The sequence below is a fragment of the Balearica regulorum genome, chromosome 4, assembly GCF_011004875.1.
Source record: "Balearica regulorum gibbericeps isolate bBalReg1 chromosome 4, bBalReg1.pri, whole genome shotgun sequence".
Taxonomy (NCBI): Eukaryota; Metazoa; Chordata; class Aves; order Gruiformes; family Gruidae; genus Balearica; species Balearica regulorum.
The window spans coordinates 34,378,653-34,399,329 of NC_046187.1; the positions used below are offsets into that span (position 1 = coordinate 34,378,653).

Here is a 20,677-nt window from a genome sequence, read left to right on the forward strand (position 1 = left end):
ATTAATTTGTTAAAGAAAAATCTGACTCTGAATTCAGTGATTTAAAAACAATGCTGGCTTTAATCAACCATCCAGCTATTCCATTCCCATGTGCTGAAAAATAAAGCTCCTCAAAATGAAGCATAGGTAAATTCAATTGACATACATGGTTTTTAATACAAACATTTCATTTATTTAGTATTTATTAGAGGTAATGCCACATTTGGCACTTTTCATCAAGGATGAGAGAAGAGTGCATTATAGATTGATCAACGTTTTCTTTATGACATCTCTCCTCTCCTTGCACTCACTCCTGACCCCTTGATTTATTGCCCGGTCAACTCAGCCAGGGTCTTTTATCAACAAGTTGTGGGGAAGCAGTTTGTCAGTGCCACCAAAAAAATCAGTTTGTCTCCTGTTGGACTGCTGCTAAAATCAGTAACAGACTGATTTTCGTGGACAGTTTTACCAGCCACCTGAAACAGAGGAAGTAGCTGCCCATGATTTCAGCTTGCATTGAGTTTAAGAGTTTCAAAATCAGGCATAGCTTGAGTGGTTGATGCACAGTTACAGTGCTCTCAAAAGCCCAAAAGCCTTGAAACACATTTGATGTTTCTAATGCATTTATGCAAGAGTATGTACAGAAGATTCACCCAAATGGAGAAGAGGTACCATTATAGTAAAATGTACTTTGTAAATACCTCCATAGTCCCTTTCATCTGATATTTTCTATTTGAAGTCAGAGATCTGCAGTGAACACAGAATGCATGGTAGTATCCTCTTAATGAAAAGCATGAAGTTTTTTTCTATTAAAAAAAGTAAAAATCTTTGCAAAAAGATGCCCCAAGGCATTTTTCTTAACCTCTAGTGATTCCCCCCCTGCCATTATCTTACATCTCATTGTCATAAACTAATTTTGGTGGTGTGGAATATGAATGCAGTAAAAACATTCAACTTGCAAATCTTATAGTGCTCTGAAAACTGCAGACTTTAACAAACAAAATTATCAAAAATTATTTTACTCAATTTTTAAGGCAAAGCCATTGAATTCAGTATGCAATTGGCCTAGTAACAAGGTTTTTCCAGAAATTACTGCCCTGCCAAATGCTGATATGTGTATTGTAATTGCCTGAAGAGTAGTAAGAGTTTAGATACTTTCTTTTTGAAATATCCTGATGCTCTGCTTGTTGAGCGCTTTGATTTGGTTTTGTAGTAGTACCTGAATGAGTGAAGATGCTGAACTGCTGTTTGTGTGTATAGTTACTTTCCACATTGGAACTTTACATACATATAAATTGTCTTTTGAAAATAATCTAATGTGAAAACCAATTTGTGTCTTGGGAAGATTGTTATTATTAGCAAAATAGTTTTATATGAAACATTGGATGTTGATGTAATGACCTTTTTCTTTCAACACCAGGTTTTTGGAACGGGAACTCTGATGTCTTCTCCAGAAGAACCTAGGGTCCAGCTAGTAAATGCCTACTTACTGCTTCCACACATTCAAAACATCCAGGCATCACACACACTGGTACAGTATACATTTCAAATGGAAATGAAACATAAATATCTTCTTAGACATAAGAGGTTTTTGTCCTCAGGTTGGTGGGATGCAAAGAACACTAACAAAAAGTTCAAGTACCAGTGACTGCAGGAGAGAGGTCGTAAGATACAGGGCTACTGTGATGAACTGGTGTTCTGGTTTTATGAGACAGTCTTTGGCATTTAAACTATTCCCACTTGCTCTTGTTCGTGCTTCTGTGGTGTGCTGTCCTCTCAGTTGTGCTGACAAAACTATTTGTGAGGCCCTGCTCTGAACTGAACTGGAGAATTGATCTGTCCTAAAAAAATAAACTTTGTACTATAAAGTTCAGGGGGAGCTGTTTTGGTTTGTTGGTTTTTTTTTTTACTTGAGACCCATTCCCCATGTCGGTTCACAGCAGGGCTGCACCAACAGTTTGCCACAGTTAAATTGCGCGGATGAGAACGAGAGCTAGGAGTGAGGCTGGAGCATCCGCTCCTGCCCATATCACTGCTGAAGATACCAGCTTTGCTTGCCTCAGCTTGACCAAAGCAGGGAGCTGTGGAGAATATAGCAAGGTGGATTTACAAGGCACAACTGTTTCAATTGAAAGAAGCTTTAACTGTTTCTGTAATTTGGTTGCAATTGCAGGTATTTTCATAGTCTTCCAGGCCATACAGAACCTTTCAAATTAATAACTAACTGGAAAAATTGATGTTTCAAATTTCCTTTTGTATTGGACGCAAATTGAGGTTTGTTTGGGTTTTTTTCAAAAACATATTTAGAGTATCTTAGCACATAACAGAATTTAATCTTTTATCTAAATGTAAGCTGCGTTGATTGCCTTCATGATGTCGTCTTCTGTTCTACCCGAGAAAAATTCTTGGCTCAGATTGTACTTTTTGGTCTGCTCTGTATACGTTAGGTCGATCTTACCTCTACCTGAGGATAATGCACAATTTCCTTCTCTTCCTTTCTTTTCATCTGTACCAGTCACTTTCCTGTAACCACACAGGTGTGCTGGCTTGTGGGCCTACACAGACAGACTCTTGTGAAGGAACCAAAAATCTTCAGGTTTTGTAATTTGGGGTGCTAGGGGTAGAACTAAGGGGTTTTTTTGGATGCTGTTCATGACGTGTCTCTCTGCATCTTCACATCTAACGTATTGTTGTCAGGTCCTGTCTGAAGTTTGGATGCAGACTCTGCTGCTCCACAGTTCTGTTTGAATTCCTGAGTAGAGAAGTTTAGGGGAGCATCTGACATTTTCCTTACTGTATAGTGAGGAGTATTTTCCTATGCTTTATTTCTTGAGAGTATAAGCTTGAGGTCATGTTTGGCAGTGTAGCATGGTACCACCTGACACCAGTCTTGTCACAGGACATGAGTTGTGAGAGCGTGTTGACTCAGTTCTTGTAGCTCTGGGTGTAATTATCCTGTGCTGGGCTATAATTGAGGAATTACTCTTCAGTTCACTGAGTGTTACCGATTTGGACAGAAATGCTGCAGCAGTGGGATGGGCTCATCAGCTGTTGAAGGTGGTAGACAAGATCTAAATGCTGAAGAGGAGCTTACGGCTCGAGTTTGGGTTCCTTTTAGAAAAATGTTGCTCTGTAGATAGCTGTCCTGTCCAGAAGTGCCTCCTTCAGTTCACCCTACTAATATTCTGATCCAGATCCCATAAAAGTTAGTATGATTCTGTTTTGTCCAGTTTATATCTTAGGCTCAGAAGCTGTGGAAGGAAGAGAGGTCTATGAGGTTTGAGTGACTACATGTGTGCAAACTTAAGGATATATAATTATTAAATAAAAAATGGAGATTTGTAGTGAAAAAGCATTTAAACCAAACCAGTCATACTCACTTAACTGTGCATGTTTGCTTTCCCCTGTTTATTTTTAACTGAAGTAAAATACCAGCGTATTTTAAGCCTCATTTACACATCCCTTGTCATTTTGGGATGAACCTTGTGCAACAATGTCTAGTTCAATATGGTAAATGTATCCTTACCTCTGAAGTTTACTGATACCCCTTGGAAACCTGTGAGAACACTCACCAAGTGCTGTGTGCTGTGGTGTGTGCCTATTTTTTGCCTCTGTTGTCTCCCATTTTAAAGGTGGTTTTGTTTAAGCTGTTTTGTAATACTGACATCCTTGATCGTCGAGGCCAGAAAGGTAACGTCATTTAGTCCTATCACATACTTGGTAAAATGGCTTCTCAGAACTGCTGGGGGCATTGTTACCATAACCCCAAATCCTTGTTCGTACGCCTTTGATGGTTGGAAACCTGTACCTGACTTCCAATCTGAATTGCTTTGTGGCAGGTTTATATTTGTTTGTTAAGATACGCATTTAGTTTATATAACTCCTCCTGCTTCTGACACTTATACCCGGAAGCTGTTGTAGGTGGCATCGCATCTTTCAGCTTTTGCTTTGCCAAGCTGAACAGTCTGTGCCCTGTAGTATCTTCTTCAGTGATGGGCTGTCCATTTCTTAACCAAATTGACACCCCCTTTCTGCAGCTTCTCTAATTTGTAAAAATTTCTTTTGAAGGTGAATGGCCGCATTTGTACATAGGGATATGGATGAAATTTTGCCTCTGTGGAGTATTTATGTTGGAAATATGATATATCCCTGGGGATTATAGATGAAAGTTTACCTCTACAGTAGTATTTCCATTAGAAATACAATGTGCGACAGGTTTGTGTTTGCATTTTTTGTGGAAATTGAAATTCCATTAATTTTGCGGGTTTTTTTTTCTCCTTTAATAGACAAAGGTGCGCAGGCCTTTCTTTTTTCTCCATCATTACCCCTGTTTTTTTTTCAGCAGAAACTCTTGTGATTAATAAGAAAGACCAAGTTGCCTTTTCTGCTGTCGAATTTCACCCTCTTTCTGTTGCTCTTTTCAGAGTTTCAGCTTTTGAAGGGTGCAGGATTGGCATGCTCTGGCAGTGGTGCTGGATGCCACCCAGCCCAGGATTTCTGGGCTCCGAGTTCACTCTTTGGGAGGAAGGAGCAGCTGTGTCCAACGCAGTGAATTCATAGTATGTCCACGTGGCCATTCAGCAGTGGCTAGTTACCACTAAGCTGTAACAGATGGTGGAGCCCATGTAGGTCATCTTTGTTTATCCAGCTTCTGGATGTAGTCTTTTCTCCAGTTGCCTGGTTTTTGGCATTGTTTAATACTTGGATGGCACTAACAGAGCAGCTACATCACTGCCTCACTGTGTTCAAAATGCTGTACACACGCACTGGAAACGTCAATGGAGGAATGACCTGCAGGACAGAATGTCTTATCGTAGGAGACACAGGCATCACTTTGCTGACTTCCCGGAGGAGTTCAGAATGAACCAACGACATGGGAAATAACTGCAAGTACTGGCAGGAACCCAATACTCCTTAAGCTGTGTTTTGTGCCAGCGGACAGAGGATCAGAGAAGAAAATGTGTGCATGCATGGTGCTTGGGTGTGGAGAAGGAAGGTAGTAGGACAGTAGAGTTTTCTTGGTGTGCCATCCTGATAACTGCCTGCAAAAAACTGATGAAACTCTGCTGAATCATTATTACAGGGACAGCTTATTAACACCATTCAGAGTGGAAATAGCTCTTTAAGGCCAAGGACTGTCCAGGACCGAACCTTTGAAGTATCAGCCTACAGGAAGAAGGGAAACTTGTTCAGTGTTGGTTCTTTTTTAATTATACTGTAGCCAGACTTCAGGAAGTGGTTTGAACTCTGCAATACTGATAATGATACAAGAATATCTCTCTGAAAAATCTTGTATAGAGCCACGTCTATTGACAGGGCACCTAGGGCAAAATAAGAAATTCTTCCCCTAAAAGTCACCTTGGATCTGTGGTTGCTTGGTGACTGTTGAGCTGGCCTGTGCGCTGGCCTGTTGATGCTCTGTCTCTCTTTTTATGGAGGAATTGTTTCCTAAATAATTGCCTGTACTGTCCCCCAGCAGGAGTCCTAGACCTTCACCAGGAGAGTAAGGCTCCTTGCAGATCAGATGGTTCAGGTTTTTAAGGTGTTTTTTTTGGGTTTTTTTAGAGAGACCTCTGTTTCTTTAAAATTAAATGTAAGAACTTAGCAAAACTGGTAAGAATTTAATTCGTGTGGCTCTATCAGAGTTCTCTACTCAGTTCATATAGGATTTGTGGGTGCTGAGTGTGTGTGTGTGTACGTAAGTATGTATGCATGCGTACCTAACACGAAATAGAGCCACTGAGTAATGAAGTCGCAGTGGTGGTACTGCTCTGCAGCACTCTTTTTCCCTTGTGCCGTGCTCCCCTTTTCAGTTTGCCTCTGCAAACATACGCTGCATAACTCAGCTCTCTGCTCTGATTCATCGGCAGTGATATTTACAGTGTAAATGGAGCGCTTGCACCGCTGGGAGATGTGGACATGGGCCTAGGTTTGTCTTCTTGGAAACTCTGCTTCTGTGGCAGTGTTTTCTTCTCAGATGCTTTGTCTTCTCTTTACGGTTAACACAGCTGTCCTGCCGGTGTTGTGAGATAGTAGGCATGACAGTTATGCACCTATTGTCTGCCTTAGATAAATGAAAACCCTTTTCTGAAGATAGCTTTACAAAGCTAAAACATTCCCACAGAAGACAGATCAAGTATACCCCAATAACTCTTTTTTTTCCCCCCTCTGTGCATGTTATGTTAGCAGTTTCAATTTTAAGGTGACAGCAGTTTCCCATGTAGACCTATGCCAGGTCAAGAAGTTAAAAAAAAAATTGGAAAAATATGATTTAACTGAGATGGTGTTTTGGGTTTTTTTTATAGCGATGTGGTGTCTTAAACTACTTTAAACTACAATGGCATTGAATAAGGGCTAACAACTCCTTATTTAGTACCACAAAAGTGGTAGTGTTCTCTCAAGAACCACTGAGAAGGGAAGTCTAAGCATCAAGGTTTGTCTGACCAGAAAAGCGACCCCCAAAGTTGTTCTTTATGTAATCTTACTGCCTCGTTAAAACTCCACTACCAGTCATGGCCGGGAGAGGTTTGTAAGCAGTGCACGTTTTGGAATCAAATGGGATTTTTTTTTTTCTGCTCTCAAAATTTGATGAGAACATAAGTGTTTGTAAAAAAAGAGAGGAGGTATCAAGAGGTTCGTGTCCCCCAGAGCTGTGCTGGCAACAGGGTTTGGGTTGCTGCTAATCACCTTTGCAGAGGTTACATCGCCCTCTTGTGTGAAGCACCAGTCATTTTGGTATGAAACCTGATAGAATCGGTTTACATACCGATTCATACATATTCTACATACATTACAGAATGTACGTTGGCTTCCTTCTGGCCGTGCTTTTATAAAACTGGACCCCATGAAATGCCGTGCATCTGGTAAATCTCCTCTCTTTTCAGATGCCCCCTGTCCCAGGGAGACATGAAATAGGGGGTTAGATACTTCAGAAACTTTTCTTCACAGCTTCACCTTTTCAGCATCAAATTACTGAAATTCTTTAAAGTCATTCGCATTGACACCTTCAGAAACTTGAACCTGCAGATACCCCACTCAGATACTTAGTTCAGTATCGCAAGAGAAAATGGGGGAGGTTCCACATAAGTCTTAAAAATCACCAGGTAATTTTGCTGTAATTAAGGCACTGATGGAGTGACAGGTCTATCATTCTGAATTTTGTTTTGTTTTTAATTTAAAATCAAGATATACTAGCTGAGCAGTTTGTGCAAGTAATTTGGCAGTCCAGATTTCCAGATAGCTTTCATGAACTATGCTTGGCTTTGTCGGCACTGTTGCCCCCGTAGATTTACGAGTGCTTTACAAGCTGGCACAATCAATGTCGCCTTTTCTTTTCTTTTCCCTTTCCAGTCAATAAAAAGGCAAAACAAGTATTTTCTGTCTGTCCATTTTGGCATGAAGCCTACCTATCAGACCATGTCCAAGAAGCATTATGTTTTTGGCCTAGCAACTGTGTTTCAGTATCCAATCAGCAAAAGAAAATATACAGAAAACAAGGAAAGAACCTTTTATGTTATACAAAAAAGGCTCTGTCGAATACAGTTCATTGACATATGAAAGTTTATAAGGGTTGATCATGCTGATGTTGTATAAATATATAATAATCATGTTTAATAATAGTTTGATAAATAAGTAGATATTGATGGAGTTCCTGAGAATTGGAGATTGATTGCTGACCTACTGCACAGAGTAATTGTATTTATTTTAAAATTTTTCCTTATGTTACTGTGTCATGCATATGTGGAAACAGTCCTATTATCTTTTTAAATTGTGGTGTGTGAATCGGATTTATATGATTTCATCTTTTGAAGCAATGTGCTTGATGTTTTCTTCACTTTTCTTTCTTACAGGCAGAAACTATGAATGCCAGTCTCTTACGTATTCACCTTGAATGCAGTTTACCTAACGACGCATACCAGCAGGTTAAGGTATGTTTTATTGTCATTTTATACCTATTTGAGTTGTCTTATTTTAATCCAAGCTTAGAGGTGCACTTTCCAGAGCTCTAGAAGTTTTAGCAACAATGCTATTTCCAATGTCTCAATTTAAAGGGGAATTTTACTTTCAGCTATGCTTTTATAAAACTGTACCCTGTGGTATAAATTAAATGTGACACACATCACGCTATAACCTTTAGGAGAGGGAGACATGGAAAAAGATGCCCATCCCTCCCAAAAACACCCCAAACCGACACAACAGGCTAAGCATTTTAATGTGTAGGTGTTGTATTACTTAACATGGAGTACAAAATTGATTACATTCCTGTAATTTCCTTTGTCCGGAAAAGTTTCACAAGTTTCTGGCTCAGGCTGACAAAAGAGCAGCGAGCCGAGAGGCTGACGTCTGGGCTGAGGAGCCTTTGATGGTGGCCTTGGCGTTGGGCAGAGCTGAGGAGGGGCGAGCTTGTTAGCGGAAAAGCCCCCTCCAAAAGCTCTGAGCCTTCAAGACAATAGGTCTTCTCCTCCACCTGGGCAGGGCCATCCGAATCTCCTCTTCCCCTCTTTCCTCAAATGTCCTTACACAGGAAATGGGTGTTGGTTCACAGCAATGATGGTGCTCGATGGGGTGTTTTGTTGGATCAGATATGTAGGCCTGTGCCGTGGTCTGTGGCACCTTTCTTTCATCAGCTGCGATGAGGCCCAGACTCCATAGCTGTTTCTCTGTATGTTACGCATCAGAGTGATCCTGTGCTGTTCTACGCCCGTGTTTGATTCCCGCATTGCACTGTTGAATAGGACTGGGCTTGAGACGCACCTCAGCATTTGAGATTACAGCTGCCTGCTCTTTGATGCGAGCTTCCTAAGAGCACACCATCCCTGTGCTCCAGACTCCACAGCGCCCTGCCCTCCTGCTCCTGGCAGCCATTTCAAGTGCTGAGGGTTTCTTTGGTGCTGTGTGAGCGGTGAACTGGCATCCCATTCCCAGAGACGTTTCCCCGCACGTCAGATGGTGTTTTGCTGCCACTTCACGTGCCGGGGTGGAGGTTTTCTCCTCCTCCTCCTGAGCAAATTAGTCCTCTTGGTAGGACATTGGAGCCTGAGTTTAGCAGCCTTCAGGGTGTGATGCAGGACAAGTTTATGTTACTCACTGTTGATTGTCTAGTTTTGTTTTGCTTTGTTGGCTTTGATTTTTTGCGAAATGGTGTCTGTGTCTTTGTAGTTGCTGAGACTCAGCTGTCTTAGCAGCAGCCACTACTTAGAGAAGGAAATAAGATCCTATTTGTATTTATCTGAAGTATTCTAGCCAGACGACAGTGTTTTCTATTAAGAATTGTACATGTATGTTTGTTTTTTTAAAATTACTTCAGTGAGAAATGGAGACAAAAAACACAGGATTTGGAAAAATTAACTATAAACAGACCAGTGAACATGAACTGTCTTCCTACCATTAAGACACATGCATCAGTCTGTTTATGGCACATTTTATTGAAGGCAGAGGATTTAACAAAGGAAACTGTTTTGCAGTCCCTGAGGTGAGACTGACTAAGACAGTTTATAAATTTGCATTCTTTCAAGGTTCAGTGTCCTTTTTAGTTGTTTTTCGTCTTTGTTTTTGCTGTGCTGTCTGTACCTGCACTGTCTTTGGTTTCTGCTGAGATTTTAGCAGAGGTCCTAATTACTCCTGTTTTGCCAGCGCTTTGGTGCTGGAAACCTTATCTGTTAGATAATACCTTTGATTAACTTCTCAAGATACCTTACTGTAATGATTTTTTTCTGTTCCCTCCCCCACCACACACACACCATATCCCCTTGTCTTGCTCCAGAGTTGCTGTTTTATGTCCGATGACCCAATGCTGCTAGAAATGAGCTTAACGGTAAGAATGGAAAATGCCCAACAAGATTTTGTGGAGCACAGACAATACTTACTGGAGAATCTTTTTGTAGTTTATGTAGCAATGGAAAAAACAAAGACCTCGGGTAAGTCCTAAATATGACTGTTAATTGTAATAGAACTTTAATACATAAGTTTTATACATAAGTTGTAATTTGATGTGCTAAATTGAATCAAATTCAGTGACAGCTAAATTTTGCAAGTAAGGGAAAACAAATCAGTTTAGTTAAACACAGCCTGTCAGGCACTTTATTTACGGCAGAGTTACTGTCCTCTTTATAAAGGTAATGATTGTAAAGTTGTAAACTACATCTCTTTCTTTAGTCACCTGTGCTTATGCATCTACTGAAATAGTATGGGAAGATGTCATGGTCCTTCGATTTCTGCACTGCATTTCTGGTTTCCCATTAATTAAATTAACCATAATAGGACTAAGAAAGCAGAATGGTTTGTACAGTACTGGGGATAGTGGCCATTGTGGAAAGTAGGGTAATGAGATAATACAGATGTGCGCATCATTTGTTCTTGTAAGCTAGAATTCCACAGGCAAAACAATCAACTCCTTGCAGTTTCTTTATGCTGCATTTATTGAGTGAACAAATCCTCTAAATCCAGGGGATTTAAAATTATTTATAGAGCTTTGCAGTCTGTTTGAATAGCCTTTTTTTTCAGATGTTTCTGCCAGTTTTACTTTCTGATTGAAGAAGAAAAAGAAGATGGAACTGCTTAAGAATCCAAATTAATATTTTTTTAACACACTAGTAAAAAAAGAACATGGATCTTTTTGTCTTTTGAGAAGTTCCTTTAAGATCTAGTCACAAAACAGTATATGCTGTTTCCCCCGTGCCTGTTCTGTGATGTGATACTTAAACAGAGCTGAAACTGAAATACCCACTGTAAACCTAGTTTCCCTGCCAGTGAGATGCCAGTGCTTTGTTACACTGAGTGGTGAGCATACGTTTATTCTGATGCTGGTAGAGAATTGTTCACATCTGTCTTGTCAAGGGTGCTCGCCGTTTGATTTTGATAGTCAAAATGTTAGAATTATGCTTTTAAGGCTGTTTTCTATTAAATGTAATACAATTAGAAGTCCCCACTGTGTTAGAGGTTGGTCACATAAGCTCTTTGGACTTGTTGTGGGTGTGAACTTCCATGTCTTGCTCCATCAGTACTGGTGGTCGCTTTACCACATCAAACAGCAATGCTTGCTGCCTTCTGTTTGTATAACTAAATGAGAGCCATGGTCTTGAGGGAAAGATCTAACAAAAGGAAATATGGTGCTGTGTTAGTCTCATTGTACAGCACATGTGGTAGCACCTTGAGTGGAACCGCAGGTAGGCAAGGTCTGCACAGGGGAGCTAGCCGGCTGGAAGAGGAGTATGTGCTTTGGGTATGTGGAGCATCTGCTCACTCAGAATCGACATCTTGAACCCTCTTTGGGAAGCTGGCACTTGCAGTCTTGCTCTCAAGCTTTTGTGAGCAAAGCACACTCATTATTAGAAATTGTGCCTGGTGAATTGGGAGAGTGTCCTTTTATGTCAGCCTGCATCTACTGATGTAATTCAATTATAAGCAAGGGCAAGAACTCAGGTCGTCTTCCTTCATGGAAGCGTGATGACCACCCTGGTATAATAGTCATCTTTTGTTCTGTCGTGCTGCTCTTCTTTTGGTCCTCTGCATCTTTGTAGTGCAGGAACATAGCTTTGCCAGTGATGAAGGCTGGTTACCCAGTATAGCTGTACCACCTTATCAGCAGGTGAAAGCTGAGTTATACCCATCTCCTGTTGTTCTAGTCAATAGGTTACTACCCTACCAGGTGATAGGACCATTCCTGTTTTAAGCCCAAAAGGTGTTAAGCCCCAAATCCGGCTTCACATTGTCTGTTGAGAATACTTGCTGTTCAAAACAGGCAAGCCAGGACTTTGCGTAGCTGTATGCATACACAAAACAGTTTTTACTGGACTCTCTAGTGCTATTCATAGGTTAGCCCTTAGAAAGTTATGGCAGCATCAGCCATCCTCGCCTTCAGCTGTGCCTCCTGTCTCCCTGCCCATAGGAAAGGAAGGAGTTGTGCTCCATCTTGGATTTAGGAGATAATGAAGGAAGGTTTGTGGCCAAAAATCTTGAGTCCGTTTTTACTCCTTTATGAAACAATTGCCAGCTCAAGATGTGAATAGTTCCTCCTTTTTACAAGGGTAGCTGTCACACAAAGGTTTTTAAATTTAAATTGTGATTGCTTCTCATATGAGTATCGGACAAAGCAAGAGTGCTTCCATCCTTGGTGAACTTACCTTGCTCTTCATTCTTTTGGACAGGTGATTCCTCAGTAGATGTGTACATCATGCATTCTGGGAACAGCCTTGTGCATATACAGGTAATCATGGGCTTTGGGAAGTCATATTTTGGAGTGTTGAATTTACTTGGGGAATTAATTAGCCCGCTGGCTTACTCTTTAGCAGATTGATTGATTTTGCTAATGGCAAATATCATGCTTCTGTATTTTTAAAAATGTGTCAAAACATATAATAGATCTTTTAGATGAAGAATTGTAGTTCAGTGATGGATATTTTTTTTAAGACCTAAGAGCTGGTAACTTGAATAAAAATCCATGTGTTGATTTAGAAGATGTGAGAAAATGGCAGATATTGGCTTGCAAATTTGACAGGAAGATACACTAATACAGGAGCTACAATAATAATGGTAGTACTGCTACAAGGATCATTGTGTCTTGTCTTCATGCAGGAAATACGGCAGTTGTCACAAAAAGACACATCACCTGTGGAGTTTGAGCCAGTACTGCTATCTTCATCATCTACTAACTTTACAAAAGTTGCTTCTATTTCTTGTAAAGGTACAGGATACGTATACTCATAGATAATATGATTAAACAGGATTGGATTGTAAAAGGATAGCTTTTTTCAGCAGATAGAGACCCTGAAAGATCTCAGAATCAACTTGTCTGGGCTTTTTTGAGGAGGATGAATTTTTTCTGCTAATTGTTTCCACCATTTTTGTGTATATATGCTTCTGCTTATGCCAGTCGAAGGCTCTAAGTTATACGTATGTCAAAAAGGGGAAGAAAACATTTGCTGAAATGTTAGCTGATTTTACAATAAGCATAATTATTGAATATGCTTTTTCAACATCCTTTTATAATTTGTGGTTATTTTTCTGTTCCCAGTGTATTTTCTAAAAGGCTATTGTGCTTGGGTGGTCATTTTCTATGACATTTCTTGGCAGGATCATTGAAGAGGCTTTCCTGAGACCAGGCATGTTTGTGGAAGAGCAAAGATTAATATTTAAGCATTCCTGACTCCAGCCTGTTTCCTATTCTGGCCACTAGACTGCAGTGCATAGACTTTAAATATTTATGAAACAGGCTGCTTTCATAATGACATTGGGAGGGCAAATAAGAAGAAAGAAGGGGCTTTATGTTAAGTGATTCTTTCTTCAGAACAGTTTTTCATTTATTAAAGGAGGCAGTGTGCACTGATAAGTAAGAATGCCGTGCCAGTGACACATGGTTAAAATTGGTCAAGTTGCTCTTTGCAGCCTTGTTGTGCGTGTGTTTTTTGAAAGTGTGTAGCATTCATAAATTCTTCTTAAAGCAAGGTTTGGAACCTCTGAAAATGAGGGCATAAGCAATTAGATGCTTTTCTCACCCATGTGAGAAACAGACTAGCAAATGTTCCCCTTTGTAGTGTTTTTCCAAATCCTCGCATGAAAATCATTGCGGATGTGCTTTCATTCTGGCTGATGTTGTATTCTCCTTATGTCTGTTCTTTGCCCAGCTGCATCCTGTGACAGTGAAAGTCCTTACGCTCACAAGAAGAATAATAATCTATTGGAGAGCACTACAACACTAAAAGCTTGTCTTTCCTGTCCTGTGATGGAAGGGTAAGTTGACAGTGGATTTTTGTTTGTTAACATTCACTGATCTTATAAGAAGAATATCGTACCCTACTGTAAGAGATCAGGTTAACTTGCTTTGTCACTGAACAATTCCAAGGACAGTGAAGAGGCTTCTTCCTGTTGTTGCTGTGTCATTTGCCAAAACAGACCTGTGACGTTTCAAGCAATAGTCCTGTATTTTATCCAGGAAGAATTTCAGGAGCCAGTAAAAAGATATGCCTTAGCAGCTCATATCATATAAACATTGCTTAGAGTCTGTGATGAGATTTTCACCATCCTTGTTAATCCAACGCAGAAGCAGGATATTTCTTGAAAAAATGTGAAGTCTTTTCTTCAGTTGTCTTTTGGCAATTTCGTCCAAACTACCATATCACAAAGCATCAGGCAGTGTTGTACTACAGCGTAGAAAGAGAGTAGAGTGATTACCTGCCTACCTCTTTTACATTGTTCTTGTCAATTTTACTCTGATTATTATATGTTAGTATTCCAAAGGAAATAATCTTCTTGTTCTTAAAACCTTAAGAGCCTCATTATGCAAGAAATACCAGTTATCGTCTCTTGTGTGGTCAAGGACAACTGCAGATGTGTTTGTTTTTCTTCTGTATTTACTTGCAGGTATTATGACGTAAATCCTTCTGCAGCATTGTTTCATATAGAACCACATCGTAATACTTCAGGATTTTGGTCCATATGGTTTACGAACAATTTTGACTTCAGTGTTGAACTGAACGAAGTCTTCGTAGCCAGAGAAATGAAGAACATATTAAAGGTAAGCTTTATTTCTACTTCATACAGTATTTTGTCTTTGATTTAACGGTATAGTCCTTTGACATACAAAATAGATTCTTTGAAGAACTCGATGTTCTCAGAGCTGGTTGAAATCGGTTAAAAATAAAGGTGTATGTACCCCTCTAACTGTTAGGTCCCAAAAAGCTTACTCTCTCAAATAGGCATTATTCACTGTCTGGCTTGTTTTTGTATTGTTTTATTAGCAACTGTTCTTTCATTTGAGTTGCAGCTACAGATGCATCAAATTACAGACCATTGCTCTGTTCTCAGCATTGTTGCACGTGTGTTTGTGCTCTATAGGATTCAGCATTTCTTCATAGGCTGTAATGGAAGTCTTTAGTACATAGATGAGCTTTGAAGTTTAGAAGGCAAAGCCAATAATTTACTTGTGCAATTGCTTGATTCAAACCAGACAAATCTGGTTTATGAATAAGCACATGATGTAGGCATCTAATTGGCCCTTCGTATATTTAGATAGGAGATTCACATATGTGCACTGTATGGATCAGTTATGGGCACATATGTGTGTGCAATAACAGCAAAAACACGAAGGAAGAGAAAGTTTACATTCTTCGAGGTACTGCTTGCACCAAAAATACTGTACCAATTTTAATTCAGTTGTTGTTTGATTCTTTCTAGATTCTGAACTTTGCCGAACCTTTGACTCTACCTCCAGGCTGCTGGAATGTATTTTCTTTGAAGCTCAATGTGAAAGATGCTGTAACAAATGTTCTTTCTAGTATTTGTTTGGCCACAAATGTGGGAGTAATGTTTGAAATACCTCTGCAGATACATTCAACTGTCTCCAAGGTATTGTATTCAGTTGTGTTGAATGATCCTTATGCACTGCAAACCAAACTGCAGCAGCGTCTTTCTTAGGCCAGAAATCTGTCCCTTAGTCCTGAAAGAAGAACTCACTGGTACTTCTCTTGAAACCATTCTGTAGCTTGAGAAGTTAAGCCCCCAGAATTGAACAGCGATGGGATTACAGTTCTCTAGGCAACCTTAATTCTTTTCTTTGCCTCATCCAAATTATGCACTGAGAGGTTGGAATTTGTCCTGTTGTTTTGTCACATGGTCAGTTGTAGGGGTTTTTTGTTGTTGTTTTTTTTTGTTTTTTTTTTTTCCCAGCAGGGAGATCTTAATTTTGAAGCGATCGTCCACTGCGATATTCAGTGTTACTTGGGAAAGTCTGATTCAGGTAGGCTTGTCTTGGTTTCTTTTAGGCGTCTGATGGTAATTTTATTGTAGAAAATTAATTTTATGTAGTAGGACTTCTAATAAGAATATTGAGATTGTTCATATCAGTACTTACTTTTATGTCTTTTAAAAACATGCACTTTTGTGGGAGTATATCAGTGGCTTTGAGTAACCTGTACCGAGTACACTGCACAGAACTTCAGACCTCTAATTCCATAGCACGTGCTAAGCTATTGTTCTGTCTTGAAACATTGTTTTGGACTTGATATTTAAGACTCTCCTATAAGTTCTTATTGGTGGTGTACTGCTCCTTGCTTTTTTCATATGCACGTTCTCCGGAGATGTTGAGGTAGAATGATAAAGCTGTCAGCTAGCTCAAAGTGATTAGAAAGTGTGCATAATCTGGGTCCAGATCCTGGCACGTCTTTGAAAAACAAAGAAACAAATGTTGACCAATATCCTGCCTTTAGCAGGAGTTAAGTTTGAAGGCCTTCTCTTTGTTTCTCACAGCAATAATTTCATAGATTTCTGCAAAAGACCATTTATCAGGCCTAGAAAACAGCATCCTTAATGCTGTATCATGAAAAACAGAAAGAAGGGGTCTCATTCTTTCTGGAACTGACGAATCTGTTTCCAGATACTGTAATGCTGGGAGCTGTTTTAGTCAGTGAAATGTAAAAAGGAGAATTGAGGTGACATATGGAAACACGTGGCTTGAAGAACTGCTGATACATACGCACACTTAGGTACATAACTTAAAAGCAAGTGTTTGGTTTTGGGTTTTTTTTTAAATCTATATAAAGGAATATTGCTGATACAAGTGCATCCTCATTGCTTACCTTCTTACCATTCTAATAATACACATAATCAGATCTTTACATACAGGTATTCTGCCTTCTAATTTAGCATACCAGTATTTGTTAAATAGAAAAGTCTAACGCACAAGCCTGAAAATACTGACCTAAAGAACTTGTAGCTAGATTATTCCAGTCATCATCAATCTCAGTTGGTTACTTTAAACACTAAGGATTGTAAAATAAAGTACATGTACTTTCAAAATAAGCCATTTTTGTTTTCTTTCAAAAGAAATTAGCTTTTCTAACTCCTTTCTGCTATGTGAAAATGCTTGAACAAATATGAATCTAACTTTCTAAAATGACTTAATCTTTAGACTTATGTAAAGCCTTGCAATTTTATCTTAAGAATTCAAGAAAATTATTGGCACCTCGAAAAGCTAAAATGAAAACACCATTTCTGCCAAACTGTGGGATTTGGTTTGCTCCCTGCTGTGCTGTGATACTATAATTTTGTACCACTATGTAGACAATAGTATATGACGTTGAGACTTTATTGGCATCAGTGGAGAGTTCTGTGTAAAGACTACTAATAACATGACTTTTCAATGGCATTCATTAGAAGTAGCAACAGTAAAAAGGGCTTACTCTAGAGCATACAAAGCTGGTGCAATACCTGTACTCTTGTTTGCGTGTAGACTTACTGTGCTTTTGCAGATGTGTTTCTTTAAGCAAATCAGAAATAGACAGTAAAATCTATATACCCTCACATATGCCTGCTTTGAAGGGAAAAAGTGGGTTGCCTTTTTTATTTTTGTGTCAAGACCCTTTGCAGATACTGATTACTTGTGTTCAGAAGTAGATTGATGGAAGGAGGAAACGTTATCTCTGTAAAATATGAAAAATCTGTTATCGTTTTAGCAAATCTGCTTTGGCAGAAGAGTCTCTCTCTGGACCGTTCTGCCTGGGATGTGGATTCTGAGCTTGCAAGTGAACTATATGAAAGATGGCAAAAAATAAGGCGTGGGGAAGCCTGCAGGTCTGTATAGAATCTGTTGAGGTTCTTAATTCAAGCCAGTACAGTGTTGTAAGAAAGAATGTTTCTGTTCTGAAGTATTCTTAATTAGAACAAACGTTTTTGACCTTGCTGTGCTTAGGTATCTTGAAACGCCTGGAGTTTCAGAGCACCCCAGACACCCCCAGCTTCCATTTCAAGGCACTGCCCGAACTTTAGAATGTAAATAATGTTCTGACTGTAACAACCCTACCACAGCTACCCAGTGTAAAAGCAGTCAAAGCACATTTAACCAGATCATTTATGGAGTTGTACAAGTCCTTCATCAACAGGTCGCGTACCAGTCTTTTCAGGATCAGGGTCTTTGAAGAGCTTATAAGGTGTTTAGTTGCTGGCCTAACAGATACCACATATTGGGGATGTTGGGAAGGAAGCAGTCACTGTGACTGAGCAGTTCTTGTAGAGTTGGTGCATCAGTGACCTCAGCCTCTTTCCAGACTAAGTAGGTAGAACTGTGAAAACCACAGTCGTGTTGCAGGTGGAAAAGTGGAGACTGAAGGGATGCACATAAGTTACACTGACTGTCCACTGCTAGGTTACAGCTTTATGGGCTCTCTTTTGTGAAGAACATTTTCAAGGAAAGATCAGTTGATGTAATTATAGGTCCTGGCAAATAATCTTTTATTTTTTGGTTCTTTGAAGAAAAAGGAAAACAAAATTAACAAAGCTTTCTGGTTTTGCCAATAAAGCAGGAGAAGTATTTTAGGATCAGCTCGCCTTATTCACCAGAAGAAGACTGAAGAGGAGTCCTTTGCCTTTTTCTTGCCACGGTTGACTACAGAGCCTGGCCTTACGGTCAACTTCAGTGCCACAGCAGTTAAAAGTAGTATGGTGAGGATGGTTGTTGTTACGCTTTTTCTGAGTTGATGTATGTTTCGCTTGTTTAAATAACAAAATCTGCAGTTAATATTTGATGATGCTTAGCATTTTCATACTGCTTATAGATCAGTGTTTTGAAGGCTAATTTAAGACACCAGATTTGTATCCCTTTGGCTCTTGGATAAGTTCTCTACCTACCTAGTTGTAATATTTTAATACAAGGAGAGAAGTAAAGCAGTGTAGGTCTTAACTAACAATTGTTTGTGGTTGTTAAAGCTTTCCTTGCATCATTGTGTAAGTTACACATGCTTGTGGTAAAATAATTGAACAAGGGACTAGGGATAGGATGTACTGTCATTAATGATGCATGTGGTTACGGGATGGCCTTCCTCATGCCACTGCCTTATGTAACAGAAGTGTGTAAAACATCTGCAAGAGATGCAGCCCTTGAGAGATCAGCAGAGCAATGTGTCTTCCAACCACACTGACAGTTGTTTCTTTCTAGTTTGTCAGATTTAGGTCACTACTAAACTAACCTGGGCCAGAACCAGTCATATGGAGATAGTTTTCATATGCACATATTGTGAATTACCTTCATATTCCATTTATGCCATTAAATTGTCAGTCATTGTAGTAATGTGTATAACCAACTTGCACTCAGACTTCTGTAAGAAGGGGTAGCACCTCACTAATTTCACCACCTTCTGCGGAAGAGCTTTGTTCATGTCTTGCCTGCATAAATCAAAATCCAAATAAAAAGGTTGTTTGGGGGGTGGGGGTGGTCCGTATTTTTACACATGCGGTTCTTTGTACACCTTTAATGGTTTTTGTAAATGATGACACTGCAGTGACATGTCCTGCTGTTCCATGCAGTTTTGTGCACATATTGCATTAAGACAGAAGCCAAGTTGAAGTCCCTTGAAAATGCAGATCATATTGCCAGTGCTGAATTATTTTACCTTCCAGTTCCCAAGTATGTAGTTCTTAACTATTTCTTTTCCCCTCCAAACTATTTAGGTAAAATATTTCGTACTAAGAAACCCTTCATCCTTCCCAGTTACGTTGCAGCTTCTGCCTCTTTCTTACTACCCTGATCCCCACGCTTCACTGAGTCTGCTCAACAAATGGTAATAAGTGTAACTATCTCAGGATACTGTTTTCCCTTTTAAAAGATCTATTTGCCATGCCTTATGATTGTTGCTTATTGTTTCTTCTGATTTTTCAAAGTGTAACTTAGGTGGGGACACCCATTTTGGAAAATATGTTCAGAGCAGCTCCCTGTATGATGCATGACTTTGTAATGTACCTGATCATTGATAAAACCAAATTGAGCATGTTTTCAGCAAGTTTCTTTGCCAGCTGTAAACTATAATTGATCATCTTGTAAGATCTGAGGCTTAGTGCAAGCTTGTGCAAACTGCCCAGGTGAGGGGAGCAACTTGCAGAATTGGGGATGTGCATCTCCCTGCAAGGCTGGTTGGAAAGTATACAAACACCAGAAAAAGTTTTTCTTCTTAGCTTTTTCTTAGGTAAAAACCCTGGTTGAAGAGGAGCCAGGAAGAATTCAGGTCCAGAGCTGGGAACCCCAGTGTAAATGTTTAGGGCCAGCTAAGCAAATGCTGCTACGTTGTTTTGAACTTTCTGTTTTAGAACTGGGAAGATTGAATGCAAAATCTAGATAAGAGTTAGATGAGCAGTATAAAGGGTCATGGTGAGGTGGGCTGAAGTTCACCAAAGTAAGCCCTGGCTGTCACACTTAACTTTGAAAAACTGTATAGTTGGTAGGACTATTTGCTTGTTTAGAGCCAGTGGGACTACTCATGTGCTTACGTCTAACTTGCTTATTCGGGGTCGAAATCCCTGTATAATTGCTTCCTTAACCTCATTTCTTCACATAAGTATGTGTATGTGCATATATATATATGAGCATGTATGTGTACATATATGCACGTTAATAACTACATCTGTTTGTATACTAAATATAATTTCCACATAGACTATTTCTAGTGATTTGAAATTACATTTTCTCTGTATTTGCACACTTCTGTTTCTGCATGTCATCTAGGTTTACCAGAAATCACATCTGCTAAATGGTTCTTTTTAAGCTAATGTCATAGAAAGTTGTGACAAGTGAATTTCCAGTTCAGTGGCTGGAGGTCCATTGGTCCTCTATAATCTAAATTTTGCCTATTGGTTTTGTTATACCTGTTTTTAATACCTTAATGTCAAATGTTTATAATTTGCTCTCAGGCAAATAATCAACTGCTGTTAAGTTAAT

At 39.4% G+C, this 20,677-nt stretch overlaps 1 protein-coding gene across 7 annotated transcripts in view; it reads left to right on the forward strand.

The window, feature by feature from the left end:
* The window catches only part of TMEM131L (transmembrane 131 like), an 81,767-nt gene that overhangs the window by 37,888 nt on the left and 23,202 nt on the right, over positions 1 to 20,677 (forward strand). For 4 of the 7 annotated variants that reach the window (XM_075751734.1, XM_075751736.1, XM_075751738.1 and 1 more), the window contains 12 exons: positions 1,400 to 1,510; positions 7,830 to 7,907; positions 9,743 to 9,896; positions 12,126 to 12,184; positions 12,553 to 12,661; positions 13,602 to 13,707; positions 14,338 to 14,491; positions 15,151 to 15,321; positions 15,643 to 15,712; positions 17,427 to 17,544; positions 18,270 to 18,411; positions 19,417 to 19,526. In XM_075751734.1, coding sequence (XP_075607849.1) covers positions 1,400 to 1,510; positions 7,830 to 7,907; positions 9,743 to 9,896; positions 12,126 to 12,184; positions 12,553 to 12,661; positions 13,602 to 13,707; positions 14,338 to 14,491; positions 15,151 to 15,321; positions 15,643 to 15,712; positions 17,427 to 17,544; positions 18,270 to 18,411; positions 19,417 to 19,526 — 1,382 coding nt within the window. Of the gene's footprint in view, positions 1 to 1,399; positions 1,511 to 7,829; positions 7,908 to 9,286; positions 9,452 to 9,742; positions 9,897 to 12,125; positions 12,185 to 12,552; positions 12,662 to 13,601; positions 13,708 to 14,337; positions 14,492 to 15,150; positions 15,322 to 15,642; positions 15,713 to 17,426; positions 17,545 to 18,269; positions 18,412 to 19,416; positions 19,527 to 20,677 lie in introns of those variants that run through there. The other 3 variants (XM_075751735.1, XM_075751741.1, XM_075751740.1) reach the window with 2 other exon arrangements.